A 27347-nucleotide genomic window follows, 5' to 3' on the forward strand; every position below is an offset into this window, starting at 1 on the left:
GGAAAAAAAAAAATTAAACCTGTTGAATGACGAAACCAAAGCCCATATATATATATATATATAAACAAATATAATTAATAAGTTAGAATCATTAAATATAAGTGAAATTAATAACTAACCATAAATATTGATTTTATTAATATAAGTTGGGGGAGGAGGTTATACTTAGCATTTTTTTTTCTTAGCACCTCCAAAGTTTTTACAAGTCAATAAAAAAAATTAATAATGTGTTAAAATAAAAAGAAGCAAGAGAAATATGCATGCACGTGTGGACAAGTCCTTATGTTATGTGTATGTCCCTCCTCAGTCCTCAGCACAGGAACAGGTTGGTGCCGAATAATGGGTGTTTCCCCTGTTACATGACATCTCTCTCAAAACTCAATTCTCATCGTATTTTCCTTCTTTCTTTCTGTCCTTTTCCTTCCAATTTGTTAGTTTGTGTTTATCTTATCATCTCCACTTTCACCGCTTCCCTCGAAAATCTCGTCATTTGTGTTTGACCCTTTAAACAAGACACTCCCCTAGAGGTTGCTTTTTCAGCCCATTCCAATAAAACCTCCATTTTTTTCCCTCAAAATTTCTTCATTTTTTTATGGCAATTTTTTCAACAACCCCTTTTGGCCAAAAAGGAATCTTTCTTCTCCTCATTTGAATTTATATTTTCTTGCTTTTTTTTTTTTTTTTTCCTCTCGCGTACATTGTGTCATTGTTATTTAAAAATGAAGGAGCATGGAAATGAAGAACCTGCCTTTGAGATTGGGGTGGTAATTCCCAGGAGGGTTGTGCAGGAAAAAGATGAATCCTCCTCTGACTGCGCACGCGTCCTTGTAGAGGAGTTTACGAAGGTGGGGTTTGTAGTTGAGAGAGTTATTGGCATTGCAGATGAGTTTATCAAGGTTAGGTTTTATCAATGCCTCCCTATGTTTTAACCCGTTTTGTTTCTTTTTATATTAATTCAAGTCACCTTAACCAACGTTATGGTGCATAATAGCGTGGCAGAAGTTTTTTTTTTTTTTTTTTTCTCATACATATTTTCATGCCTCATAGAATTTCCATTGCATAATAGTGTGGCAGGAATGTTTTTTGTTTCTGTCATCTGAAGTAAATTGTGGTTTTATTTGTTCCTTTTCTTGGTTTGTCTGGGGAATTCTAGTCTGTTTTTTGACAAGCATTTTCTTCTTCTTATTTTGTTCCATGGTGCATGTATCTTGTGGTTTACTCGGTTCTGTGTGTTTAATTTAAGCTTTTTTGTTGAGTAACTAAAACTTAGCTTTCATTTGTGTAGTTGGCTGCACCTTTGGAGACACTGGGGAGGGCTGCAGCTGAACTGCAAATCAAGAAACGAACTCATATTGGTATATGAAAAATCCCCAAAAGGGGCATCTGTTCTACCTAATGCTATTTATGTTTAAGTTCATTGTGTCACATGGTGATAACTAGCATTTGACTGGTTGAGCAATTCTTCTGTTTATGTTACTATTTCTTATGCTCATTGCCAGGTATGGATTTGCAATTTGAGGTGGAGGAGGTCGAAGCTTTTGTGAAACAACCTGATGGTTCGGTTTTCAGTTGGTGTGAGCGTTTCCAGTGCTACTGTCACTTGATATATGGAATGGTGAGTTCTTTTCGTAGTGAATGTGCATGTCAAAATCCTTCTTAATAGAATTCGGCTTCTTATGTAGTCAATCCTAATAGGGAGTGTGCTTTCAAATTTTCCATTAACTAAATATCAGGTTTTCAATTCTTGATTTGGTTTTACTTATTAGCCAGTTCCACACATGCCACTTCTTGTTTTATCAGATTCCCAGATCATAGATGCTTTGACTTTTTACTTCAAGAAAATTTTATGAAAATGCATTATTGTGATGATGAATGAACAAAAAAATTGATGGCTTGTTATTTAACTTTGTAGCTATGATCAGCATTATAGACATGAATATCATGGAATGGCACTCTTGTATGAACTCCCCTATTGACATGTCTTAATATTTTGGTTCTCTTGTAAATTGAATTTGCAGGTAAACAACAGCAAGTCAGCCATAACCCTTGAATTTGATGGAAAAGAAATTCATTGGGAAATAGGGGAGAATCTAATTCTGAAATTGGAATCAGAGAACATTGTTAAGCAAGTCTTTCCTTTGCATGGTGTTTTTACTTACATGTGCCATCAAATTTTCTATAGATTTAGCATCACTTGAAGCCTGAACTAATATTGCTTGCGGTTGATAGATGAAAAGAAGAGAAAGAAACTTCTCAGAAGTTGGGCACTCCAGTGGTGGGACTTCACAAGTCAGCCAATCGATGAGATTTATTCATATTATGGGGCAAAGGTGAATGAGACTATGAGCTTTATGACATTATTTGAAAATGAGATTGTCCATTCTTATCCAATGAAGGAATGAATAATCTGCAGATTGCAATTTATTTTGCTTTTCTTGGAATGTACACACGGTGGCTGCTCTTCCCTGCTGCATTTGGGCTTACTTTGCAATTGATTGATTTTGGGTGGGCCAATCTGTCTGTTTATGCTACTATTTCTTCTTTGGTTTGCATCTAGTTAAGTGATTATATGACTTCTTATTACATTTTAGGTCATTGAAATTAGTAATGCTCCCTGTTTTCTTCATCGTGGTGATACTTTGGGCTGTAATGTTTTCTCAATTCTGGAAACGTAAAAATTCTGCACTTTTAGCCAGGTAATGATTTACTTCTACTTCTTTTGAGATCAGTGCATTCGCTTTCGTTATGGACTCCTCCACTTGCTGAGATTCTTCCCTCTGCCCCCATACCTTTTCTCTCATGTTTTGGTGTTTCAGATGGCCTATTAGTAGCTCTGAAGTTGTAACTGACCCAGGCTACAAGATTCCAGGCAGGAAGGGAAGCTCCCTACAGCCCCCTATGGAACTCATAAAAGTATTTGAGTCTAATAAAGTAGAAGGGAAGAAAGTATTCCAGAGATATGAGTGGTTTGGGCGTCTCATGCGATTCAGAAATGACGCTCTCATTATCTTCAGCATAATATGCCTCCAGTTACCATTTGAGTTGGCATACGCTCATCTTTATGAAGTTGTTGGTTCTGATGTAATTAAGTAAGAATCTGAATAATTCTTTTTTGTGCTTCAACTTGGTAGTGTTAGTTGAATATTCTGTTATTTCTTTTTAGGAAATTTATTCTCTAGGTTGTTCACTTATTCCAATGATTTTATATTGTTCTTTTGTTCTCGTGTCTCAACAAAAGGATCTTCCGTTTGCAACATTTATGTCGTCACCATCTTTACTGATATAGTTTTCTCAACCATTCTGAAAGATTTTGTGTTATATTTTCAGCCCCTTAAGAGTATTGATGTGACCACGTCCTTTAATGTCATTTTTTCTTTGACATATTTAGTTGCAATAACCCTATTTTAGCCTTCTTGTTTCTGTCAAACTAATAATTGCTCTTAAATATACTATTTCTATTTGAATACCTGCCATCTTTTCTGTTGAGTGTGATTTTGCTAGATGCAATTCATCCCATGATTCACGCATGCCAATCTGGACCTTTTGCCTTTGTACACGAGAATAAGAACTTACAAGTCATATTCATTTTGTTCTAAAACAGTCCCACAGGCTTCTCATTCGTCCATACAGAACTCATGAATGCCATTTGTTATTGCCAAAATAACTTGGAAATTTTGAATTTGTATCCCATTAGAAAGGACTAGTTTGATTCTACTAAATAATCTGTAATTGGGTACTAAAATGTATCTTTTAACTTATTGTTAGTCAATAAATTCTTATATTTGGTAGAGTCAAAAAATTTCCTTAATATGACTCTTGTTTTAAATGTTGGGGTTCAGGTTTGGGCTCACTGCTATTTATCTTTTCGCCATTCAGTATATTACCAAGATTGGTGGCAAGGTGTCTGTCAAACTTATCAAGTCTGAAAACAATGAAAACACAGAAAAACGGGCTGACAGCTTGGTCTACAAGGTAATGATGATGGGGAATTAATAGTTCCAATATTGCTTTTCTCCCTAGTAGTAAACATGGAGCTTAGAAGATTACTTTCTCCTGCAGGTGTTTGGTCTGTACTTCATGCAGACATACATTGGAATTTTTTACCATGCCCTACTGCACCGTAACTTCTCAACTCTTCGCAAAGTGTTGATTCAGCGCCTCCTTCTGTCTGAGGTCACAGAAAAGTTTTCTTTTGTTTTCTTTGTCTCTTCCTTCTCCCCTTATCCCTTTTCTTTTCTACTTTCTCCCACTCTCTAGTTTGGAGTTTCTCCTTTAACTTAGTGGAGTGAAAAAAAATAAAAAATTCCAGGTGTTTGAAAACTTGTTGGAAAATTCAATTCCTTATCTCAAGTACAGCTATAAAAAGTACAGGGTTCGGTAAGCTTTTTAATCCCCTTAGACATGGACTATGCTAGGTTTACGTTGTATACCATATTACCACCATACAATAGCTAATTTATCTTTCATTTGTCAAGACACAAGAAGAAGAATGAGAAAGGAGAATCAACAGATAAAATCCAGTTTACTTCTAGAGTGGAGAAAGAATACCTTAAACCTTCTTACTCTGCTAGCATTGGTGAGGAGCTTGAAGATGGTTTATTTGATGGTACTTCCAAATCCATTATACTCTCAAATTTCGTAAGATATTTAATTCTTGAACATATGGAATATAAGTAATTTCATTTGGTTAAACGTGTATTAGAAGTTAGAACTAAAAAGACTTAATTTCTCGGCATGTTTCGGAAGCATCGCAAGCCTAACATTTTCATTTAACTGAAAAATCCTAACCTGATTGCAGATTTCTTGGAGTTGGCGTTGCAGTTTGGAATGATTTTGATGTTTGCTTGTGCATTCCCACCTGCATTTGCTTTTGCTGCTGTGGTACTGCTTTTGTCTACCTTCTTTTTGTTTTTTTGTACTTACTTTTGCTTGCCTTCACCATTGCTATAAACGCTCTTTAATTTATTTTGAGCTTTTGTAAAATATTTTATTGTTGACAACTTAGTCCCTCCCTGTTCAGAACAACATTATGGAAATCAGGACAGATGCATTGAAGCTGCTAGCAATTTTGAGACGGCCTGTTCCTCGTGCCGCAGCAACAGTAGGAGCTTGGCTTAACATATTTCAGGTAGTTTCTGATAAATTGGATTGGAACTCGTGCGTACCAAATAAGCAACTATATAAAAGGTGTATCTTTTGAAATTTTTAGCATGTCACCTTTTAAGTTTTAATTGATGAAGGGACATGTAAAAGAATTATGTTAGTCCAAACTGTCAACTGTCATTGCCATTAGATGTTTGTAAAAGTATGTCTTTAAACATGAATGATGCTTCATCAGTAAACTTTTGACGTGTGACACTATGAATTATTCTTAATTTTGATCTTAACTTAATCTGATATGAGGATGTACTTCATTTTGCAGTTTCTCATATTGATGTCTATATGCACAAACTGTGCTCTTTTAGCATGGCTATTTGATGAGGAGGGAAAATGGAAAATAGAGCCTGGACTTGTAGCAATTTTAATCATTGAGCATGTCCTCTTGTTGATTAAGTTTGGTTTCTCTCGCTTGGTTCCTGAGGTGATTGTTTCCTCTCTTACTTCCCATCCACAATCATTCCTTTCCATGTCTATCAGAGATGAAAGTTTTCTTCTTTACAGGAACCTGCTTGGGTAAGCGCCAACCGTGCAAAACACACTACACAAGCACAGGATATGTGTTCTAAGAAGCTTTTGAGGACCATTTCTGGAGGAAACAAGACTTTTAGAGATGTTAAAAAGTTGGACTGATTTTTTATGAAGTAGTCACTTCATTGTCTTTTCAGCACAAAACAAAGAAAGCTTAAGCTAGATTGTTCTTTTTTATTATCTCAGTTTCCCACGGCTGAGTTGTATATTAAGAAGGAATTTTGCTGTAATCCACACGTTTGTCTTCTTCCCTCTTCTGAACTGATAAGAAAACTTTACCTATATAATCCTACAGTTTAGTCTTCCCTTTCAATTGTCTTTTATAGCTGTAGTACTCAATACTTGGGGAGATATTGTTGGAACTGAGAATTGCATTTTGGGATTTTTCTTTTGAGGTGCATTTTTGTAAAGTTATTATATTTTTTGTTATTTATTCTGAAAAGAGAGACTTATATATTTTGGTGTAATTGACACAATGTAAATACTGTTTAAAAAAAACTGTATTGACACAATGATATTGGATTGTTCTGCATGGAGACAGAGACAGCAGCAGATCAATAGTTGCACAGACCAATGTCAAATAGTGACATCTCCAAAAGATGAAAGCTTAGTTGACAAAAAGGGTTTATCCTGTGAAAAAGATGCTAGGGTTTAATACTGAAATGCAATTTAATGATTTGATTAGGATACATTTGGATTGAAAAGTCAAAAATTCACATTTCAAACCTTCAATTGCTTCTCCTTTTGATATTTGTAACTAAACGCTTCCTTACAAGTGTGTATTTGGCAAAACTCTATATCCCAGAAGGCAGGTACATAAGCAGTTAAATGGTAGCAGCTTATCTATTGAACATTGAATTAATCAAAAATCAATTTTACAAACAGGGCTTCTTATAATTTATAGCATAACTATCTTATGGAAACCCAAAATTGAAATCGACCCAAGCTAAGAAGAAAATAAAAATTACTTTTTATTCCAGATTATATATACAATATCTGTTGTGAGATTGAAATTCATTGTAATTTGGTATTCTACCTTCATAATGATAAGGCTTTGATTCTTGTCATTGTAAATTTTCAGGGACACAATTTCACCTCCCCCAACATTATTTGATCCATCTTGCTTCACATGAACATATGTACAACAACCACATCTCTAACATCTATGCACAAAATCTCAAGGCGACACCATGTTTTCATGTAAAGCTCATCTTCATAGTCCACCAACAACAGTTCTTCCATTTTGTTCCCTTAGACAACAAATTTTTATTCCATCAAGTTAAATTTCTGACTTGCCATGAGAGCTTCCAAAACGGTCACTAACTTGGCGTGCATATGCAACAACAGCCTTAGCCCACCTCTTAATCTCAGTCTTCAACTTGTTGGAATCCATGTCTTTAAGCTTCTTCCCTGGCTCCATAGACACCTCCACCGAAGAGAAACAACGACCAAAACGCCTCCGTTTCGAAGGTTTCTGTCCCTTAAGGATGGCAGTGGCATTGCCATCATTGAGAGAATGTGATTTCTTTACAGACATGGCTGCTGTTTGATCAGCAGCCAGAATAGTTGGTGAAAGAAATATATTTACTAATAATGAAACTATATATTATGTCTAATTATTTATAAGGCTGAAGAGTTACACTATGACAAGTAACCTAGTATTCCAATGCGTGTAATAATTTGTTTTCATTGACTTTAGACTTTGTCAACAGTTTTTAGGATTGATTCCTTAGCAAGTTTAAATTAATTGATACCTCACCATATTCTATTTGATTTTTCTCTTATTTTGTTCTTCTCTTTTGTCTGAGAGAAGTCATTAATAGAATTATAAACGAAAATTTAAAACTCTTTATTTCTTTTGTATAGGATGAATGTATTTGTGTTGAATATAATATGCAAAACAATGGTTGGCTTCCATAGGAATGGTGTTTACCTTTCAACATTAGATATATTCCAATCCGTACGAGTGCACCAATTGCATTATTCATTTGGAAAATTTCTATGAAAATAATATAGACCGCGTTAGCTTAACTATGAAGAATAATTTGAACAATATTCTAATAGATAAGATTTGGGTATATGCGCATTTGTGACAAGCCGTTTATGATTGTCACACGTGACAAGCCAGACAATAGTCAGGCCTAATCATTAGAGGACCAAATGTTGGCAATAATAACACATCACCATATAACAAATTAACAATAGCGTTACCACTAAAATGGACGCAATATAGGCACAACAATACATAAATAACAAAAAAATGAAATAACAAGCATTAGGTTTCAAATGCGATGAATTATTCTTCTCAGTGAAAAATCCCATCTACATTTGCGATAGTAATATATGGCAGTGGACGAGGCAAACAAGTAACAGTGGTGTTAGAAAAATCTAAAATATAGAATATAAAACTATTTATGCTGGGTGCCAAGGTCCCCAACAAAACTTACTACATGCAGAAAGTAGAAACAATTAAAAGCTATTTAAGCCACAGAAATCAAGATAGTTTTTGTTCCAGTGCATCCTCTTTTTCAACATCAGAGTTCAATTCCTCAACGATTGGCCCTCTGGGTTTTCTAGGTTCTGGAGCCTGATGCTCAAGAAATCCAGATGGATGCATACCTGGGGTGAAGGGATTTCCACTTGGACCAAAGGGAGTAGACGGGTGAAGAAGGGATCATCAAATGGGTCCCTTCCCCCCAAAAAGTTTGACAATAGACTCCTGGGAGGTCCAAAGGTACCAAAGCCTCCAAAACCAACAAAAGGGTAACTAAAGTCAAAGAAAGAATCCCTGCCACCTCTGGGTCCTTGCATTCTACAAAAACCAAATATTTGACCTCTCAATCTGTGCAGGATAACTAACCCGTAAATATTAATGTACAAACAGCATAAAAGTAACATAAAATTTAAGAGCTTCCACAAGACAAAGTCCTTTATCATTATTTCCAGTTCCCAGGATCAGTAATATGACTGTGCTACCAATACCATTCAAAATATAAATTAATAAAATAATTCCAATTCTAAGGGAAAGTTTAAGGTGCATCCCTTCAACCAGGATGTGTTGGTGCTGGTGAACATAAAACATAAACTATCAGATTAAATCTACAGCAGTAGACTTTTGAGTTGACAAATTGACTAGCAAGCATAATGAACATCTTCACATTAATCTACTGAATTGAGTTTACAAATCGACTCAGACAATATATCTTATGACGGAAATGCATCCAAGGGAATTTCATAACCATGCTTGAACATCTGACCCAATATTTTCAGAACCATGGATCTCTGACGACCAAGCAGATAAGCTCTGTACATTATCCACAATGATTTTTTTGAGCAATCAATGTTGACACTTTCCATTTCATCGACCACTCTTGGCATTTCCTCAAAGCGCTTTTGTGACCCATACATGACCAGCTTACAATGATATAAGCTGCGGCATATTCTCCACCCAGCAAATTCAGCACGACTAATAAAAGTTTCTAGCTTTTCTACAGCATTGTACCGAAAATAAGTTGCAATTATGCATTTCATAATACCAGTAGTTGTTACAGGGGTTCTGTGCTCAAATGCCTCATTTATTGCATTCTCCATTTCCTCTAAACAGTCTTCCTGAGCATAGAGCCTAATCAACAACACATTTAACCATGGCCTGTACTCTACTTCTGGGATAAACTTCAACAATACCTCTACTTTCTTAATTCTATCTGCTTCAGAACTTTTACAATAGGCACATATCATAGACCTAATCAGCTGTATTTCTTGTTCATTTACATGATCCCTTACCAAGGAATATGTCTCTTCCATCTTCTCTAGATTACTGGAAAGCGCATATCCGCGAAGCATCAGCAGGTAGGTCTTCAAGTTAGGCTTGACATGGCTTGACTTTAACTCAAGAAAAACTTTTTCCATATCATCCCACATCCATGCTGCGATATAACCAACAATTAAATGATTATAAGTGCTTATATTAAGGGAGAAATCTAGCTTCTTCATCTCCTTGAATGTTGCTTCCATATGATCAACCAACAACAAGCGACCAAAAACAGATACAAGAATATTGTATGTGGCAATGGAAGGATCGCAGGCTGCATCATTCTTCATATCACAAAACAAGGACTGGCACCTTTCAGCATGACCATTGAACATAAAAGCACCCATCAATGCATTATAAGTGCTGGTTGTCTTATGGCCCTTGCTTGCAGCCTCCTTAAAGATCTCAACCGCAAGATCAACATTCCTAGATCTACCTGCAACTTTTATACCCTTAGAGTACTCATAAGTAGTCATGGAGGTGCCAACATCAGAGCTCTTTCTTCTCCAATCAAACACCTGGAAAAAAAAAAGGGTTAATTTCAAATTTACAATCATTGATTTAACTGAATCGAAGTTAGGAATTGCAAATACCTCAAGGGCCAGGGAAGGCCATGAATCCAACTGATGCAAAAGCTCAAGCAATGCGGATCCACCGGGGTGAGACCCACTTAGCGAATTAGAATTCTCGTCCAAAATCTTACGAACCCTAATAGAGTCCGAGGCTTCCTGAACCAATTCGTTCCTCAAAATCGTGACTTTTTGGGTGAGTTCCTCTTTGTGAGAAAAGCCAGGCTTTGCAGTGAACAAGGAAACGATGCCTGATACCTTGTTTTGCAAAGTGTTGACCTTGCGGGTTGACCCATAAGACATAGTGGTGGTGAAAGGGTGAATGGCTTTGGGATTTGAGGAGAGAGAGATTCCATCGAATTGGGATAATAACAACTCAGCTTGCGCTGCATCTGCAGAAAATCTCCGCATTCGCTTCATTGTCACTGCTCGAGATTTGTCTAGGGTTTTACAGAGAAGAAACCCCTTAAGAACCACAAAAATAAGAAATAATGAGAATGATTTTGTGGATTTTCTAGTCTGGACTGATTGAAATGAGCAAAGTTCATACCATATGTAAGACTTGACAACCTTGCTACAAGCAATTTAGTTAATGTTACTCCATAATTTAGCAGTAACACATTTCTCCATAATTTCAATATCACTTGTTAGCAGTTACACGATAAAACAAAATTACATCCAACAAAATCTGTAAAGTTTAGCAAAACGTTTCTCCATAATTTTAATATCACATGTATCCTTGGTTTTAACATTCAAAATCAGCAAAGAAGTGTCTTCCATTACAAATACCCACTCCATCAAATTAAGGTGCTGCCAAAAATTCAAAATCAGCAAGTGTCTTTGACTACAGCTAAGGATTTAACAAGTGCCATCCTTTCCAGCCCCTGTACAAAATGTCGCACATAAATATACATGAATACTTTATCATAAATCCTTGTTTATCACATGTGGTTCAACAACTAATGTTATTTCAAACATTTGAAGGAAGGACACAGAGACTTGATTGACTGAAAAGGCGGCACCTTTAAATGAAACTGTACATGAGTCATGTAGTGCTGTCAAAACGGGCCAGCCCGACTCATTTAGCAATGATATAAACTCAATAAGGCCAAAAGCCCTATTGGTTAGAGCTAGCCCGTGAGCCTTTCAAAAATTAGTATGTATTTGTTTTTATAAAAAAAGCCCATTCTCGATTTTTATTATTAACCAGCATTTATTATTGCTACACTGCAAAATATCAATGCCCATCTCAGAAACTTCACATGATTAATGAAATAAGGAAGATCGGTTTAAATTAAACATACAGTAATGCAAAAATTATTACAATTCACGAACCAACGCAAGCAAAGAAGTTTTTGATTGAGAAATGTCAAAACGTCTAGCCAAGGCCTGCTTCAATTAACATCTCAAGTTGCATTATTGCAAAAGCATCACGACCAGCAAAATGACAATAACAAATAATTCACACAATAAAATTACTCAAGATAAAGCATAACAATTTCAGAACCAAGTTCTAAGTGCAGGTAAAGTACCCATATGAAATTAAACTACATCCCATGGCCTATAATCATTTTGTTCCTAGCAAAGGGAACACATTAGGAGCAACTAATTTAGAATTTTAGATAAAGTGGGAACGGGAAAAGGATAGAGAACAAAAAAGTTTCATTATCACCACTCTTTTTTGCTTTGGATTTTCTTAAAAAAATAATAAAGAAGGGAAATCAATGTGATAAACAACTATCGACCTGAATACCTTCTTTCTGAGTACATTGTTTCTAAACTACATTCATTAATTAATATAACTTTAGCTATTCTTTTGAATGACCTATAATTTGTTGCTCGCATATTATAAACCAAAGTGTGAACCTCGATGAGCTTCCTCAACCATAGAAAGTCATTTCTGTTCAAAGTTCCAACATTAACCCAGTACCAAAAAGCATCAATCAAATCAGTGGGGGAAAAAAAACAAGAAATTCATATCTTTTACTCCTCATTCCTCACAAGTTCTTTTAATCTTTGTTGGTGTCCGGGTTTGAAGGTTAAGAAGCTCCACACCATACTAGACATTAGATATGAATCATATGCTACTATACATGTCCTTTCAGAAATCAGAAGCAATTTATAGCACACGGGAAACTCATTACCAAGCTAGGCTTCTGTTTCCTTAAATTTGTTGGCAGCCACACATGCCATGTGATGAAGTAATAGAACAACACACTTGAACAACATTAAAGCCATAACACACTTGCAACGGAAATAGAATTCTATGGTGTAGAAAGGTAAGAAAATTCTATTTGAGTGTTGATAAGGTTGTATTTCGAATTATAGAGTATGTGAGAGAGGTCGACAGTTTGTATCTAATCCAATACCGAAGACATGATCTAATTTTTGTTCTAACTTATGGTGTACTGTACATAATATATTCTTATGAAGCCACCAACATCATGTTTTTTATTAAACCATGTCAAATATATAAGGCATTTCATCAAACAGCTTGTGGGCAATGGAGTTGGAGTTGCTACTTACTTCTTCTACGTTGGCCAATAGCTTCGGTGAGCGCCAACTTTTGCAAGCTCAGACCGACGAGGTACTCGAACTGTACGGTCGGTGATTTCAGTTTGACCCACAGCGATGATGAACGCAATCTGATGGTCAATGAGGTGGGTTTGATGTCGGCTGCGTTGGGGGAGAATGAATGTAAATTATGGTTCGAAATTGAAATCCTAATTTAATTTTTTTTATGGAGTAAAGCCCATTTTCGGTGCTAATCAAAAATATAATTTTCACTTTTGTCATGAATAAAAAAAAAAAAATTAACTTTTGGGTTTTGTGTAATTCCAATTCTTTGAAATTAAGATTCATTCAAAATTCAATAAAGATTCAATTTAATTCCTAAAAATAGGCTTTACTATTTTTCTTTTATACCATTCACTAAAATCAGTATAATAATTTTATAAAAATTAAAAATAATAAAATATCAGATTGACTCGAACACAAATTTTTCATATCTGGTTGTCGGGTCGTGACATATATTGTCAACCCTAATTAAGGATCTATCTTCACTTTTACCTTTAAATTGTTATATGTTGGCCCATTAATATATTTTTTGAGTAAATACTTTGTTTTGTTCTCAGCAAATTTCATATATCCGTTTTAGTTCTTAGCAAATAAAAAGACTATTTGTGGTCTCTAAGAAATTCAAAATGAATTCATTTAGTTGAAATTGAGGTCCCTCACAAATTCAAAAAAGACTAAAATGGATCCACTTTGAATTTCTTAAGGACCACGAATAGCCTTCTTATTTGCAAGGAACTAAAACGGACATACTAAAATTTGCAGAGGACCGAAAAGAGTATTTACTCTATATTTTTTTTAGTTTCTAAAACTCTTTGTTGGGTGAAAGTGCTTGGGACTTGAAGTTTGGATGCAACTTAATCTTCGTAAGTTCACACAAGAACCACTTAAGAATACCATAAAGATTGTAACGGGGATTCAAAGGATAGGCATCTTGGAATCACCTAACTTAGATATAGCCAGGCCAGAAGCATTCGGCTTTATATGTGCTTCATCAATATAAAATGAGGGCCTGCACAATATATTACGGGCAACTGGTTAAGTAAAAGTACCAATGACTCGATTCACTCCCAAGGTAATATCAATTACTGATGCAATGGCACATAAATTTTTTTTTTTTTAAACAAATATATATAACAAGAATAAAGTATTTGTCATTTTAAATGATACAACTTGTATCATTTTACTCTCATAAATAAATGTAACCTACACCTTTATTTTTATTTTTTTCACTCTCTCTTTCATGATTTATCTATTTCTCTCACTTAAAATGACATAACTTTACATCCTTTAAAATGACACACATTTTTCTTATATAACAAGGGCACATAACTTATTACATATGCAATGCTGACAAATGATCGTCCTCCATGTCAATTTACGTGGCTATTTATGTACAAAATTTTGTGGTTGTTCATATTACAACTTATTATTACGCCAACACCATCTACAAACATCAACAACATGGATCTCCCGGATTTTATTACTGATTTGACTGAAATCATAGGCAATATTCTGAAAATATCTTCTCCAAGCCCTTTACTTACAACATATTTGGCATAACCTTTTATTTTTAACTTTAAAGTTACTTGAGTTAAAACAAAAAATAAAAGCTTCAAAAATTGACCAAATATCCACCACTTTTCTATTCTCTCTTTCTTGAGAATGAGATTTTGACAAGATTTGATATATATTTTTGGTCAATCAAAGAACAGCAATATTTCTCTCATTACAAGTGCCAAGCAATGGCAACACATCATCACCATTATGCAGTTCATCAACATAATAATCAAATTCTCAGATCCCCAATTATATTCAAATGAAACTAGGAAGAGGTTCATTACAAAGACAAACCTTGGAGAAACCAAACAAAACAAAACAAAAGGTGATGATGATGAATCGAGGAAATCTTTGAACTGCCAGCCTGGGTTAGTATTTATCAAATACTCAAATACGCTACTTGTGGAACGTAGCTTTTTCATTTGTGGAAAATGCAGATGCTTTTGAAAGTGGATGTGAATCCTCCGAAGAATCAAACACAGAATTATTATTCTCATGATGGCTGAGAAGAGTGATAATTGGAGAAGGGTATATTTGTTTTTAAGATTATTAAATATGTTTAATTGTTCTGATTTAATAGTATGGGGGTTTAATTGTTTTGAAAAAATGTAAAGTGGTGTTTTAAAAATGACCCTCCCTAACTATAAGGTGGTTTTACGAGATTTAGTGCTGTTTAGATCCTCTCTTTTTTAAGCTACAAGCTACTTATAAGCATAAGCTAGGCCAAACAGGTTTTGGGAAAAGCTCTTATAACGAAAAGCTCTTTTTTTATAACGAAGAAAAAAGCTGAAAATTAAAAGCTCCGCTTTTTTTTTAAGCTCTTATCTGTTTTTCTTGAATTGTGTGCTTTTTTTTTAAAATGAAGAGTGATAAAGATAGAAAGAGATAATTTTCTTGAAATATGTACTTTTAAGTAATTTTTAAGCTAAAACTTTTATGTAATTTCCAAACAACTTTTAGCTTATTTTTTTAAGCTCTTTTTTTTAGCTTTAGCTTATAAGTAGCTTCTAGCTTAAAAATAAGAAGATCCAAACAGCCTCTAAGCCTTGTTTTTTTGTTATCCTTTCAATGATCAAAAACCCTCTTTAATGCATGTTGGATAAAAGTTAGTGGGCGGAAAATTTATTACTGCACTTTTTTGGTTGTTAATTAGCAATGCTTCTCTAGTTCATGTATTCAACGAGTTTTTACCCATTAAGTTGTCCTATCCCCTATATTTTCATCTAATCAAATGAGAACTAACTTAAACATGATGCTCATTACGAAGACTACAGCGTATAAAATTGGTCAATTTCAAGCTTCAAGTTAACTTAAGATTTAATTAATTATATTCAACTAAGGACATGGCAATGACGACTGACGAGGACCATATAGAGATGCAATTCAGCTTATCCAACTCATGCCGTGTATCGTTATAATGCCAAAATCTTAATAGACGAAGTTACTTGGGATGGTTACAAATCGAACTCTTCTTAACTTCCCGGTTTTTCCACGTAAAATAATCCAAACACGTCAAGTTAAACTTCCCTTGAAATGATAACATTTATGCAGCTTTTGTGCTTACCATGCTTCAGCTATGGTTTCAAGGAAGGGTGAGCTGTGTTCTTAAGCAAATAAGATAAAAGAAATACAGAAGTAAAATGCTTCTGCCGATCAAGGGTTTCAATAGGAATGACACTAATCATCCCTCCTTTGATACCAATGACACATATCAACAACCAAAATGCGATTATCATTGAAAGCTATAACATGCTAGTTCCAGTTTTATATTGAATACTAAATAAAAAATAATTGCATTTCAAAAACAACACAGGAAATCTAGAATGGAGTTCTAGAAACAAAAATAAGAGGGGACAAAAACGAGGGTTGAAAGCAACATAACTCTTCTCAATTCAGTTTCACTTCCTACCACGGACCTTCACGGCCTGTCTGTTCCTCTTCTTGACACCAGACTTGGCAACTCTGAGGCTTCTGTTAACGGCACTCAACCTTGCAAGAGCTGCCTTCTTGAGATCAGGCCTGTAATGATTATCCACCACCTGCAGCACATTGCATAATTGGTAAAAAGAAATCAGACAAAAGTAGCTACTATATGGATTTAATGAAATAACAACTTCATCAAATTCTTAGAAGCAAGCATCCAAGGAAAAAATATGAATTTGCATTAACTTGGAAAGCTTGTGCAATTGGAAAACATGAGATAATGATTGCCGATTGAAGCCTAAAAGTGACATTCATAACCCAGTAATGAAGAGTAACTGTCAGAGCAAAAGCCAGTAGGCTTATTCATGAGAATTCATGGGGACATGCAAAACATTTATGGAAATTCAGACTAAGACCAAATATGATTATTTTAAGATAACATGGATGCAGATTAGAGGAGAATGATTAACTGGCATAAGAAAGGTGTAAGATTTCCTCAATTAACAACCTTATATCAGGAAGAGATCAACACAATACATACTACATTCATGAAAGAACTTCTGAATGATAGAAAGCTCAGAAGCCAAGCGTAACATGCATATTTCATTGAAGAAACCCAATTAGGGATTCTTCTTATGTGTTAGAGGCTCATCACCGCTGTGTATTATTGGCAAAGGCTCAAAGAGGTTTCATTTTAACTTAAAAACCACATGTTCCCTAAGCATAGTCAGATCTCAACAAAACATCTTACTTACTTAAAAGTACATCAGCGGATATTAAAAAAAGAAAAAAAAAAGTCTCATCTCATTTAAGTTTCATTTGCAAAATACTGCAATCCTAAAACAAATCTAGCACCATATTCCCCAACTACGAGCTACAACAATTACTAAAACCAAAACACATTGGCAAGTTACCTGGCAGTCCAACAGATCCATAACAAAATATAATGCAATAGAACATTTAACCGAACTGCAACAGCATAAAATTGGTTCTCATTTATGAAAAGGACACCAAAGTGAGCTTTGTTTTTATTTTAATTACCTGATTTTGGACACCAAAAGCCAGTAGGCTTCATGGGGACATGCAAAACATTTATGGAAATTCAGACTAAGACCAAATATGATTATTTTATGATAACTTGGATGCAGATTAGAGGAGAATGATTAGCCGGCATAAGAAAGGTGTAAGATTTCCTCTATTAACAACCTTATATCAGGAAGAGATCAACAGAATACATTCATGAAAGAACTTCTGAATGTTAGAAAGCTCAGAAGCCAAGCGTAACATGTATATTTCACTGAAGAAACCCAATTAGGGATTCTTCTTATATGTTAGAGGCTCATCACCGCTGTGTATTAATGACAGGCTCAAAGAGGTTTCATATTAACTTAAAAATGATATGTTTCCTAAGCATCGACAGATCTCAACAAAAGATCTTACTTATTAAAAAGTATATCGACTGGAGAAATTAAAAAATAAATAAAAGAAAAAGGCTGATCTCATTTAAGTTTCACTTGCAATGTACTGCAAGGCCTAAAACAAATCTAGCACCATATCCCCCAAATCTACACCAAATCTAGCTCAGAAGCCAAGCGTAACATGTATATTTCATTAAAGAAACCTAACTAGGGGTTCTTCTTATATGTTAGAGGCTCATCACAGCTGTGTATTATTGGCAAAGGCTCAAAGAGGTTTCATATTAACTTAAAAAAGGAAAAAAAGAAAAAAGGCTCATCTTATTTAAGTTTCACTTGCAATGTACTGCAAGGCCTAAAACAAATCTAGCACCATATCCCCCAAATCTACACCAAATCTAGCTCAGAAGCCAAGCGTAACATGTATATTTCATTAAAGAAACCCAACTAGGGGTTCTTCTTATATGTTAGAGGCTCATCACAGCTGTGTATTATTGGCAAAGGCTCAAAGAGGTTTCATATTAACTTAAAAAAGGAAAAAAAGAAAAAAGGCTCATCTTATTTAAGTTTCACTTGCAATGTACTGCAACATCTAGCTCAGAAGCCAAGCGTAACATGTATATTTCATTAAAGAAACCCAACTGTTCTTCTTATATGTTAGAGGCTCATCACAGCTGTGTAAAATTAGGCTCAAAGAGGTTTCATATTAACTTAAAAAAGGGAAAAGGCTCAAAGAGGTTTCATATTAACTTAAAAAAGGAAAAAAAGAAAAAAGGCTCATCTTATTTAAGTTTCACTTGCAATTTACTGCAATGCCTAAAACAAATCTAGCACCATATCCCCCCAACTACGAGCTACAAAAATTACTAAAACCAAGACATATTGGCAAGGTACCTTTAAAAAAGGGCAGTCCAACTGATCCATAACAAAATATAATGCAATAGAACATTTAACCTAACTGCAACAGCATAAAATCGGTTCTCATTTATGAAAAAGAAACCAAAGTGAGCTTTGTTTCTATTTTAATTACCTGATTTTGGACAGCCTTTGCCATCCTCCTGAACTCCTTCTTCATGACAGACTTGTGAAGCAAAGCAGCAGGCTTGTTTTGTTTCTTTGTCTTGGTGGTACCCAACAACACAGACAGATCTTTACCCACAGGCTGAATGGTAACAGTTTTCATGTTTGCCAAGCCTAGCATAACAATGTAAAGGTCAAGTTTAATCACAAGTAATTGAAATACTAAAATTCTACCATATAAAAAGGTTCCTTAAAAGAATCAACTCTGAGATCAGATTTCTCCCTTCCCTAACCTCATTGGGTAAACACATGATCCTCAAAATTACATTACCAGCCCAATTTCTACCTCAATAATACAATTCCAAACATTACCACTTGCTTTAATAGTGAAGTAAATATTATTCAAAAAAAAATTATCAATTAAAAGGATAAGTTTTTCAAGTACCCATTTTCAAAAATCAATTTTTTTTTCCATAAACAAAAAAAGGCACATACCAGAGTACTTGAAAGAGTTGAGGTTGTAGAGATTGTTGCTCTCTCTGCTGAATCGAACGCTCTGAGTGCCATTACCAAACTCTTTCACCAAAAATGAATTGTTGTTCTTCACGATTTCCCACACGAGCTGCCCTGGTACCGTCGCCATCTTCTCCTTCACCTGAATCGAGCAACTAGGGTTTTGGTTTAGGCTTTATTTATAGTCACAATATGGAAACCCTAATTTATCAATTTGAATAAACCGGGTCGGGAAGTTCGACCCATTTATCCGTTTACATTATCTGTATATTTGTGTGTTGGATTTGGATCTGATTACTAATGGGCCCAAGGTTCAGCAAAAAAACAAACAAAGATGGAACAAAAGATTAATCTTAACCTTAGCAATAAATAAATAAACATGGCTCAAATACTTTTCCCTTATTTTATAAATATATTTAATTAACTTATTTTATGAAATAACTTGTAATCTAACTTTTATTTATAGATTTTTTGGAATAAATAAATAAAATTTTCAAAAATTTATGTAAATCATCTAGACTTCTGTTAATACTTTGCTAAAAAAATAGGGGAAAATGACAGAAAATAGCCAAACTAATTACATTTATTATTTGAATTTGAAATGCTGAAAGAGTATCACTAGGGAAACGAATAGGCCATGGTTTCTTTTCTTTTCTTTTTTTAATATTTCCCTTAAAAATATCAACAGAACGAGAGAGGGATGACAATCATGTGATTTGTTGGTTCATACATTAGTTGCTTTCTTCCATATCTTCCATTTTTTATAACCTAGTAGTAATGGTCCATCTCTCAGGAATTTTTTATTGTTATTATCAACTGAATAATCAATTTGACATTGCTATAAGATTATTTTTTTCTGATTAAATATGTATCTTTTATATCCACTTAAGCTTTGTCATTCAATTAATCATAACCTATCAAATAAATTATGTTTTTTAAAATAAGTTAGTAAAATATTTATTTAAAATTACTATTTTTAAACTCTAATTATATATATAAATAAGAAAAATGCATACTGAGTAAATTAACCCAAATAAGGTACACCACACATAAAAGTAACTGAATCAATAATTTGTTGGTTTGAATTATACTTAACCAGCTACGGCCGATCCACACCAGGTTACGCACCTAGTTTTTGAGAGACAAAGGACAAATTATAGTTTACATGAATCTATACTAAAATTAAAAAAAAAAAAATATGTAAGATTGAAATTTAGTATAATTAATAAAATAATTGTTTTCTTCTTTTATAAGTTAGTCAAAGATAATCACACCAGAAAATAATTAAATATTTACACCAATAAAAAAAAGGATTGCTTTTTCTTATGTCATTGAAGACAAGACTATCTTCTATAGAGACATATTCAAGTGGGTCCTACACTATAACAAAAAGAAAAGAAAAAATTTGATGGCTCAAATTTCGAAGGATCTATGGCATGAGGTAAGCTCTCTCCAATGACATAAGAAAAACATTATCCATAAAAAAGCACAACAAATAATAAACATACACACAACAAAGATAAACCCTAGTACTTTTGACAACCTGCATATATGTATTAATGGCATAACAAGTTCCATGCAAACACAGAAAATTCAAATGGTGATTGATCCAAATGTTCTCACAATTACATTTTTTCTTTTTGTTTTAAACTTGGATTCATACAGGTAGCTTTGGAGTAAACCATCAAGTCTAACTCTAACATAACCAAAATAACTTACTCCCTACATAAAGCAAGACTAAACTATTGAATTCTGCAGTAGATAGTTCACACCCCTACTATGTATTAACATGATACCAGTACTTTAGAGGGACAAAAGATGAACCAGAGCTCACATGAATCTATACTAAAACTTAAATAAAAAAATTCATATTTAAAAATTCATATTATTTTTTAAAAAAAATGTAAACTTAGTATAATTAATAAAACAATTATTCTCTTCTTTCTTTTATATGTTATAATAGTCTTTATCATTTTAATTTTTTAATCATTCAATCCCAAAATGACATAGTTTAGTTTTGAGAGTGAATGCAAATAATTTATCAACATTCACTGTAGAAACATTAAATTCTAAAATAAAACCCAAGACATAAACAAACATAAAAAAGAACAGTTCTAATCCACTTGACAACCTGCACATGCATTAATAGCATAATAAGGTTCCATACAAACAGAAAATTGAAAACTGATCCAAATGCTTTCACAATTGCATTTTTTTTTTTTTTTTGTTATTAAACATTAGAGTACAATATAGAGTTATTGAACATTCAAAAAACCTAATTCATAACATTTTAAGAACCTAATATCAGGTCAAACACCTAATACTATATCATCTTTATACCTCATCCAATGTTTACATTATTTACAAAGCCAAGAGAAGCCTCAGATGATTTAACTCCTACAAATTATACATGAAAATGTCTTAAAATTGTACAGAAGATTAACCTTCATGGCAGAATATGTGGGGCTGCAAACTGTGCATATAGTTAAAAATAAGTAGATATTATTGTCTGCATAACTAAGCCAAAACCTCTCAAATTTCCAAAGAAATAATTATCCGCAACATCCATTCAATGGAACTCCTACCGAATAACTGAAGTCATGGGTTGGATGCTGGTAATGCACGGTGTGTGGACCGTGCCTGACCACTCACTGCTTCGTTTATCCTACTGAATACTACTTTAAGGGGAATACAAGCTATAACAGGACCCTTGAGCTTATCTACCACTGGTTTTCTTTCCTCTTCTGAGTGTTTGTGACCAGTTAATGATGACAACTTCCGAATCTTTTTATTTAACAGCCCAGATTTTTTTGCCTTGTAAGATTTCCTACGCGAAAAACGCGACAAATTCTTGGAAGGAATTCTTCTAGTTACCGAGTTTGGTTTGGCTACACAATAGATGTCACCAACTTCCAAGTCACATTCAATGCCACTCAATATTTTATCACAATGACCTTGATCCAAAACCTCAACTGTCAAAGGGTGTCCAATAAAGGCTTTGCCATTCAGTTTGCTCACAAGAGAAACCAAAGGGACATGTTGTGGCCGGTAACTGGATTTAACTTCTAGCTTAACATCATATAATGAAGCATCAGAACAATAATTTCTTCCAGGAAAATCTGCCATTGGATATCTGGAGTTAACTGTAAAGCGCGAAAGGCGATAAGGTAGCAATCTCTGAGGTGTGAGGAGAGATTCATCTGCTGTTGTCCCCCAAATATGTTTGCTCAAGTCCGGAAGTCCATCTAGTTGACCTTCAGCAATAGGTTTGCACTTGACTTGAGAAGTACAATTGTATGAAGCATGGGGTGCACCCATTCCATTCCAATCAACTTTCTGACCTGCGCCCTGACAAAATCCATCCAAGTTCCCCATTCCTGGCAAATAAGCATTGGATTCATGATCCATGCCCATATATTTTCTTGAAATTTGTTTTCTATTTTTACTTGTATGTCTTAAATTCCTCTTCCCTTTTGACTGCCACTTTGAACTACCTTTGTCTGCTCTGCAGCCAACACTATTATAACCAGCAGCTGAACTGGAACAACCAGATTCATTCTTGCCCTCATTTCTCAATGACGGAACTTCAGATTGACTAGCATGACAAGATTGATGTCCCAATGCACTAACTTGAGGCTTGTCAGATGAACAAGAAACAAGTATGGGTGAGAAACCTGGCAAAAGATATTACATCAGTGCAAAGTAATTATCCAGCCCAGGCCTACCACAACATACAAAAAGGCACACTTGAATAGCATGGCTAAACTGAAGCAGTAGAGAAGAAATATAACCGGACTATATTCTACAGCTTCAAAAACAGGCAAGAGGATTATATTGATTAAAGATAAACAAATGGGATTAGGGAAGCAAGTGGCATTGATATGCAAACCTCAGAAAAGGAATAAATTCACATATACAATTAACGTATTTATGCTTAATCCACCTGTACAGCACAACAAGCAACTTGAAACAATCAATTTCTACACATAATATTGGGACATAACACAAACCATGAAAGGGGGCAAGTTATACAATTCAAATAAGTTTGTTTCAGCTACATAAGTAACATGAGTGCAACTCGTTCAAGGTCAAAATTAAGGGTCAATGTATCCCAAGATTTTATTTCCAAAGAAACTAACCATAAAAGCATGCTTCAACTTAGCTCATTCAACTGTTATGAATCAATATGTACGATCATTATGTCTCTTCCAGGATCCACATTCATTTTCAATCTCTATTTTTCTAAATTCCATATTCTGAGTGAGGCAGTTCACAAACTATTTAACGTATTAATGCAACATACACAAAACAAAAATGGAAAATTAGCATAATGAGAAAACAAAGAAGTGAAAAAGGGGTGATGATGAACTGTGAAGCATTCATATGGCAATTGTAAGTTTTACACATTGCACATACAGAAGACACTCTTGAATTCAAATACTGTAGCATACCAGGACTGTGTTTCTCCTCCCCTAGAACTCCAACAAATGGCACATCAAATAATTTATCAGAAGAATCATTGCCAACTAGCCCTGGTATGCCGGAAGTCTCATTGTCCTTGATCCTGTGATTGATTTGGGGAGCATCACTACCAAGGTCATGAACAATTAATGAAGTCCCATTCCCACAAGCAGTCCCAGTACTATCTGAATTCTGAATTTCCATTGGAAAACTTTTCTTTGAATCATTAGAATCTAATCCAGAAATCCTTCCATCAGTTATCCCACATAGTGGAGAACTGCTAGAACTGGGAAACTGATCACAAATGACGGGAACGGATACCATGGCTGTACTCTCCAAAACCTTTGTCAAAGGTCGGCGTCGATTTTTCCTTTTCAATGACTCGTGAAAATTTGCTACTTGTGATCTCTTCCTTTTCAGTGTTGAAGAATAACACTTACCACCATTTACAGAAGTTCCATTTGCCAGGCAGTTCCCCATGGTTGAATTGTTGACTGAAGCACTAACATGCTGAACTATCTCAGTTGTACCTGTACCCTGAACCTTTCTCTTTGACACTACACCAATACCCAAGTCCTCAAGTCCTCTCATTCGCTTGACTCCTTCAGTTCCATCATCTTCTGAATCATTAGGTGTTCTTCTCCTCCTTCCCTGCACAGATTGCATCTTTAAAGAACCATTATGATTAGGCTCTTCAAAAGATATACCAGATTGTGACAATTCTGGAGCTGAATTAGAATTGTCTTCAGAGTCACTCACATCATTCGTCGGATCCTCATTGTCACCAACAGAATTAGACATGACTGGTAATTCTCCAGCTGATCCGCCATGTTCACTACCAGATTTATCTAATTGGGAGCACAAGTCTAATGGTTCCTTGTCCAGGTGAGCACTCTCTAGTTCAAGAGCATGAAGAATAGCATCTTCCCTGCGAGCATACTTCACAGCCTTCTTGTTTGAATTGGCAGCAGATGCCTTTGCCTTCTCAATGCATTCATCATACTCTCCACATCGAAAAGCTTTTACCCGCTTTGATTTTTCAAGATTATACCAATCCCTAAACCACAAAGGAATTTTCCAAAATCAGAGCTTATGCATATAACTGATATCAATAAACTTTAACAACTCAAACAACAAACAAATTCAAGAAAAACAATTGAGGTACATAAGCTAGAGAGATTTATATTCTTATTATATGATTATATCTAATTCAGAAGGTTAAAGGGGGGAAATGTGTAAGTTCCCTACTAACAAAAAGTTAACAGTTCTGAAAAAGGTAAGGTATATCCAAATCAGTGGTGACAACAACCAAGAATGAGCTATGTCTATCTTCCTAAAACTGGTCCTGGTTATTCTGAAAATCTATTTGTAGTGTATCTGGGAAGATAAGAGGATGGCATCCTAATGCTTCAGCCAAAACTGACAAGACTATATGGATCAATTTTGCATTCTGAAAGCATTAAATGAAGTAACAAAGACAAATAAGCATGGCTAAGATCATCATATTTAATTACCTTCCCAAAAACTTGCCGGAATGTAAAGTAATCATAAATAAAAGGAACTAAAACTAAATGTTACAAGTTGATTTTTGAGCTATGTCACAACACCCGATAAGTTACATCCACATCTCTTAAGTAACAAAAGAAAAACAACTTCATAACTCTCACTCTCATCAAAATGTTACACACAGGTCTTCTGCTACAAAAAATATCACAGGAAAACCATATAAAGGCCAAGCAAAGCATTGACCCACATTACAGGTGAGATGACACAGAAAACCTCAGCACATTTCTCCAAATCAATGGCTAACGCCAAACAATTGACCGATAAGTAAAGAGGAAACAGTACCAATCATATTTTTGGAGAAACATAACTTAGTTCTACTCACTCCTAAGTTTCACCTAACAGGAAAAAATGACATATTTAACCCCTCTATAACTTTAATACCTTGTAAAATTTTAAATAGAGATACCAATAATATTTATTAGGGTTTAGAATACTCCATGGCTAAGTGGCTGCAAAGTTTCCTAAAAGACAAAATAAGGACATTCCCTCAATAGATGAGAGGAATATGATTAAGATGCTGAGAAAACAATTCCATCCCATAGTAGCTCCAATGATATAAACCAGAATCACCAAATCGTATATAGAAAATCACTTCAAAAAAATGCTCTACAATATTAGTATAAACCCAAAATTCATCAAAATTACTGAAAATCTTGTCCCAAATATCGCAATCCATTGTTTGGTGTGAAAACAGTGCTTCTAGTTCTATCTGGAACCAAAAAAAAAAAACTTCAATGATCAAGCCAGCATCATATAGCTACAGCACCATCCAATTAAGGATGCTTTTGGCAGATATGAAAAATGGGGGAAAAAAATATTTAGACAAGAATATCAGCAAACTATCAAAAGCATATCTTCATATTTTGCAAAATTAACTCCTCCATACTCATTCCTCCTCTCTTCCTACCAAACAGTCAAACACCTAAACCAAAAAGTGCAATTCCCAATAGTTGAATTTATGAACTATAGATTAAAGAGATTAAAAAAAAGTCATACAAATGCATACAAAAAATCATATGCCAAAAAAAAAAATTCTAAAAAAAAAAATAAAGTGAAGATTACAAGCCAAACAACAAGAACAAGAACTCACACGCTAGCATCCTCGCGACCCAAAAGCTTGACCGGAGTACCAGATCTCGGAGAAACCAAGCAACTCTCAGACAATTCATCCAGACCCATTATCCGACCCGGCCACCATGACCCGTTTCGCCTTCGGACCCAAACCAAGCCACCCACTGACCCATCGATTCCGTTGATGTTCGACTCTCCCGAACTACCCATTTCGCAGCGGGTGGACCAAAAAAAAAAAAAACCTAGTAATCCCAGAAAAAATCAATCCGAACCCACCATTGCAGAGAACTACCCAAGTTCAAAACTGATAAAAAGGTTTAACTTTTGCGCAAAATAGCTCAACCCCTTCAAGCCTAAAATGAAAAAAAAATACAGTGAAAAAAATATATATATATATTAAAAATTGAAGTTTTATAATCCTGCATGCAACAAAGGGCAGAAAAAGCATCCACCTTGATAGAGCTCTGTGGAATGTGAGAGAAGGGGTTGAGAAGGGTTTTGATGAAGAAGAAGAAGATCTATGATACGAATGGCTGAAGAAGAACAAAAAAAACAAAGGGGAAATCGGCACTGAAAGTAGTGAAAAATAAATAAATAAAAGAAAAAGAAAAGGATCTAATCAAATATTTGTATTGTTTTTGTAAAGAATTTTTGACATTTTGTGGATACAGTTTGGTTTTGTGATGTTAATGTTTGTTTGGACTTAGTTTGTGCTGTCTGTGATTTCATCAGAGGCTCATAGTCATCCGTGGCACACACAAGGTGCAAGGACACCAAAGGGAGAGTGAGTCAGTGTAGAGAGAGAGAGAAAAAGAAACGGTTCCTGAACTGAGAGAGAGAGAGAGAGCTTTCTGTTCCCTGTTTGGATCGAAACGAAACATTTGGTATCTTTATGCCATGGCCCATCACAAACATGGAGGGAGGTTTTTGGTTTTGGTTTTAAGAAAGGGTTCGGTTTTTCTGCGCACGAAAGCAAATATCTGCCGTTCAGATAAAAATATGTTTATTATGTTAGCATGAGACAATACACATTTTCTTCTTATTAAGTCTCATTTATTTATTTTTGTGTTGTAGGAGATAACATGAAAAATATTAGGGATATACATAGGTCGAATCGAACCAAATTTTTTGAAAAAACCGAACCGAATTGGTTTAAATGATTCGTTTCGGTTCAAA

General features: G+C 34.7%; 4 protein-coding genes and 5 non-coding genes across 10 annotated transcripts; 1 reads left to right on the plus strand and 8 right to left on the minus strand.

Annotated features, from left to right (window-relative positions):
- Positions 1-719: 719 nt before the first annotated feature.
- On the plus strand, positions 720-5895 carry LOC133301042 (anoctamin-like protein At1g73020). The gene is made up of 16 exons (XM_061500640.1): positions 720-896; positions 1286-1355; positions 1500-1615; positions 2019-2145; positions 2230-2330; positions 2414-2505; positions 2592-2696; positions 2817-3089; positions 3840-3972; positions 4060-4173; positions 4310-4377; positions 4476-4606; positions 4799-4881; positions 5021-5128; positions 5423-5581; positions 5662-5895. The coding sequence occupies exons 1-16, from the start codon at positions 720-722 to the stop codon at positions 5788-5790; spliced, it is 1986 nt and encodes a 661-aa protein (XP_061356624.1). The 3' UTR covers positions 5791-5895.
- A 2771-nt stretch (positions 5896-8666) lies between these two features.
- Positions 8667-12734, minus strand: LOC133301041 (pentatricopeptide repeat-containing protein At2g30780). 2 transcript variants are annotated; one of them, XM_061500638.1, is made up of 4 exons: positions 12595-12734; positions 10862-10952; positions 10093-10533; positions 8667-10017 (listed from the first exon to the last, which is right to left on the minus strand). In XM_061500638.1, exons 3-4 carry the CDS (start codon positions 10486-10488, stop codon positions 8893-8895), a joined length of 1521 nt encoding a protein of 506 aa, XP_061356622.1. In that variant the 5' UTR covers positions 10489-10533; positions 10862-10952; positions 12595-12734; the 3' UTR covers positions 8667-8892. The 2 variants fall into 2 exon arrangements, with proteins under 2 accessions (XP_061356622.1, XP_061356623.1); XM_061500639.1 differs by lacking the exon at positions 10862-10952.
- Positions 12735-15913: 3179 nt separating this feature from the next.
- On the minus strand, positions 15914-19242 carry LOC133301036 (large ribosomal subunit protein eL28y-like). The gene is made up of 3 exons (XM_061500633.1): positions 19056-19242; positions 18571-18734; positions 15914-16241 (listed from the first exon to the last, which is right to left on the minus strand). The coding sequence occupies exons 1-3, from the start codon at positions 19201-19203 to the stop codon at positions 16101-16103; spliced, it is 453 nt and encodes a 150-aa protein (XP_061356617.1). The 5' UTR covers positions 19204-19242; the 3' UTR covers positions 15914-16100.
- LOC133301045 (small nucleolar RNA R24) lies at positions 16697-16786 on the minus strand. Its single transcript, XR_009750127.1, has one exon. It is a non-coding gene; the product is annotated as a small nucleolar RNA R24 (small nucleolar RNA).
- LOC133301049 (small nucleolar RNA R24) lies at positions 17388-17477 on the minus strand. The gene has a single exon (XR_009750130.1). It is a non-coding gene; the product is annotated as a small nucleolar RNA R24 (small nucleolar RNA).
- Positions 17702-17791, minus strand: LOC133301048 (small nucleolar RNA R24). The gene has a single exon (XR_009750129.1). It is a non-coding gene; the product is annotated as a small nucleolar RNA R24 (small nucleolar RNA).
- Positions 17939-18028, minus strand: LOC133301046 (small nucleolar RNA R24). The gene has a single exon (XR_009750128.1). It is a non-coding gene; the product is annotated as a small nucleolar RNA R24 (small nucleolar RNA).
- Positions 18133-18218, minus strand: LOC133301044 (small nucleolar RNA R24). Its single transcript, XR_009750126.1, has one exon. It is a non-coding gene; the product is annotated as a small nucleolar RNA R24 (small nucleolar RNA).
- Positions 19243-21326: 2084 nt separating the features above from the next.
- Positions 21327-27049, minus strand: LOC133301033 (uncharacterized protein At1g51745-like). The gene is made up of 4 exons (XM_061500629.1): positions 26624-27049; positions 26191-26524; positions 23525-24591; positions 21327-22747 (listed from the first exon to the last, which is right to left on the minus strand). The coding sequence occupies exons 2-4, from the start codon at positions 26379-26381 to the stop codon at positions 21672-21674; spliced, it is 2334 nt and encodes a 777-aa protein (XP_061356613.1). The 5' UTR covers positions 26382-26524; positions 26624-27049; the 3' UTR covers positions 21327-21671.
- Positions 27050-27347: the final 298 nt, after the last annotated feature.

Source organism: Gastrolobium bilobum, unplaced genomic scaffold, assembly GCF_033153095.1.
Source record: "Gastrolobium bilobum isolate Gb01-03AN ecotype WA unplaced genomic scaffold, APGP_CSIRO_Gbil_v1 utg6170, whole genome shotgun sequence".
In the NCBI taxonomy this organism is placed as follows: domain Eukaryota; kingdom Viridiplantae; phylum Streptophyta; class Magnoliopsida; order Fabales; family Fabaceae; genus Gastrolobium; species Gastrolobium bilobum.

Excerpts from the sequence above, each read along its gene's own strand:
- LOC133301042 (XM_061500640.1), top strand. The coding sequence starts at position 720 with ATGAAGGAGCATGGAAATGAAGAACCTGCCTTTGAGATTGGGGTGGTA. Across the intron at positions 2,146-2,229 it reads GCAAGTCTTTCCTTTGCATG|ATGAAAAGAAGAGAAAGAAA; the intron begins GTGTTTTTACTT and ends TGCGGTTGATAG. Across the intron at positions 5,582-5,661 it reads TCTCTCGCTTGGTTCCTGAG|GAACCTGCTTGGGTAAGCGC; the intron begins GTGATTGTTTCC and ends TCTTCTTTACAG.
- LOC133301041 (XM_061500639.1), bottom strand. The coding sequence starts at position 10,488 with ATGAAGCGAATGCGGAGATTTTCTGCAGATGCAGCGCAAGCTGAGTTG. Across the intron at positions 10,018-10,092 it reads GGCCTTCCCTGGCCCTTGAG|GTGTTTGATTGGAGAAGAAA; the intron begins GTATTTGCAATT and ends TTTTTTTTCCAG.
- LOC133301036 (XM_061500633.1), bottom strand. The coding sequence starts at position 19,203 with ATGGCGACGGTACCAGGGCAGCTCGTGTGGGAAATCGTGAAGAACAAC. Across the intron at positions 18,735-19,055 it reads CAACTCTTTCAAGTACTCTG|GCTTGGCAAACATGAAAACT; the intron begins GTATGTGCCTTT and ends TTGTTATGCTAG. Across the intron at positions 16,242-18,570 it reads CAAAGGCTGTCCAAAATCAG|GTGGTGGATAATCATTACAG; the intron begins GTAATTAAAATA and ends AATGTGCTGCAG.
- LOC133301033 (XM_061500629.1), bottom strand. The coding sequence starts at position 26,381 with ATGGGTAGTTCGGGAGAGTCGAACATCAACGGAATCGATGGGTCAGTG. Across the intron at positions 24,592-26,190 it reads GGTCGCGAGGATGCTAGCGT|GGATTGGTATAATCTTGAAA; the intron begins GTGAGTTCTTGT and ends TTTGTGGTTTAG. Across the intron at positions 22,748-23,524 it reads GGAGGAGAAACACAGTCCTG|GTTTCTCACCCATACTTGTT; the intron begins GTATGCTACAGT and ends ATCTTTTGCCAG.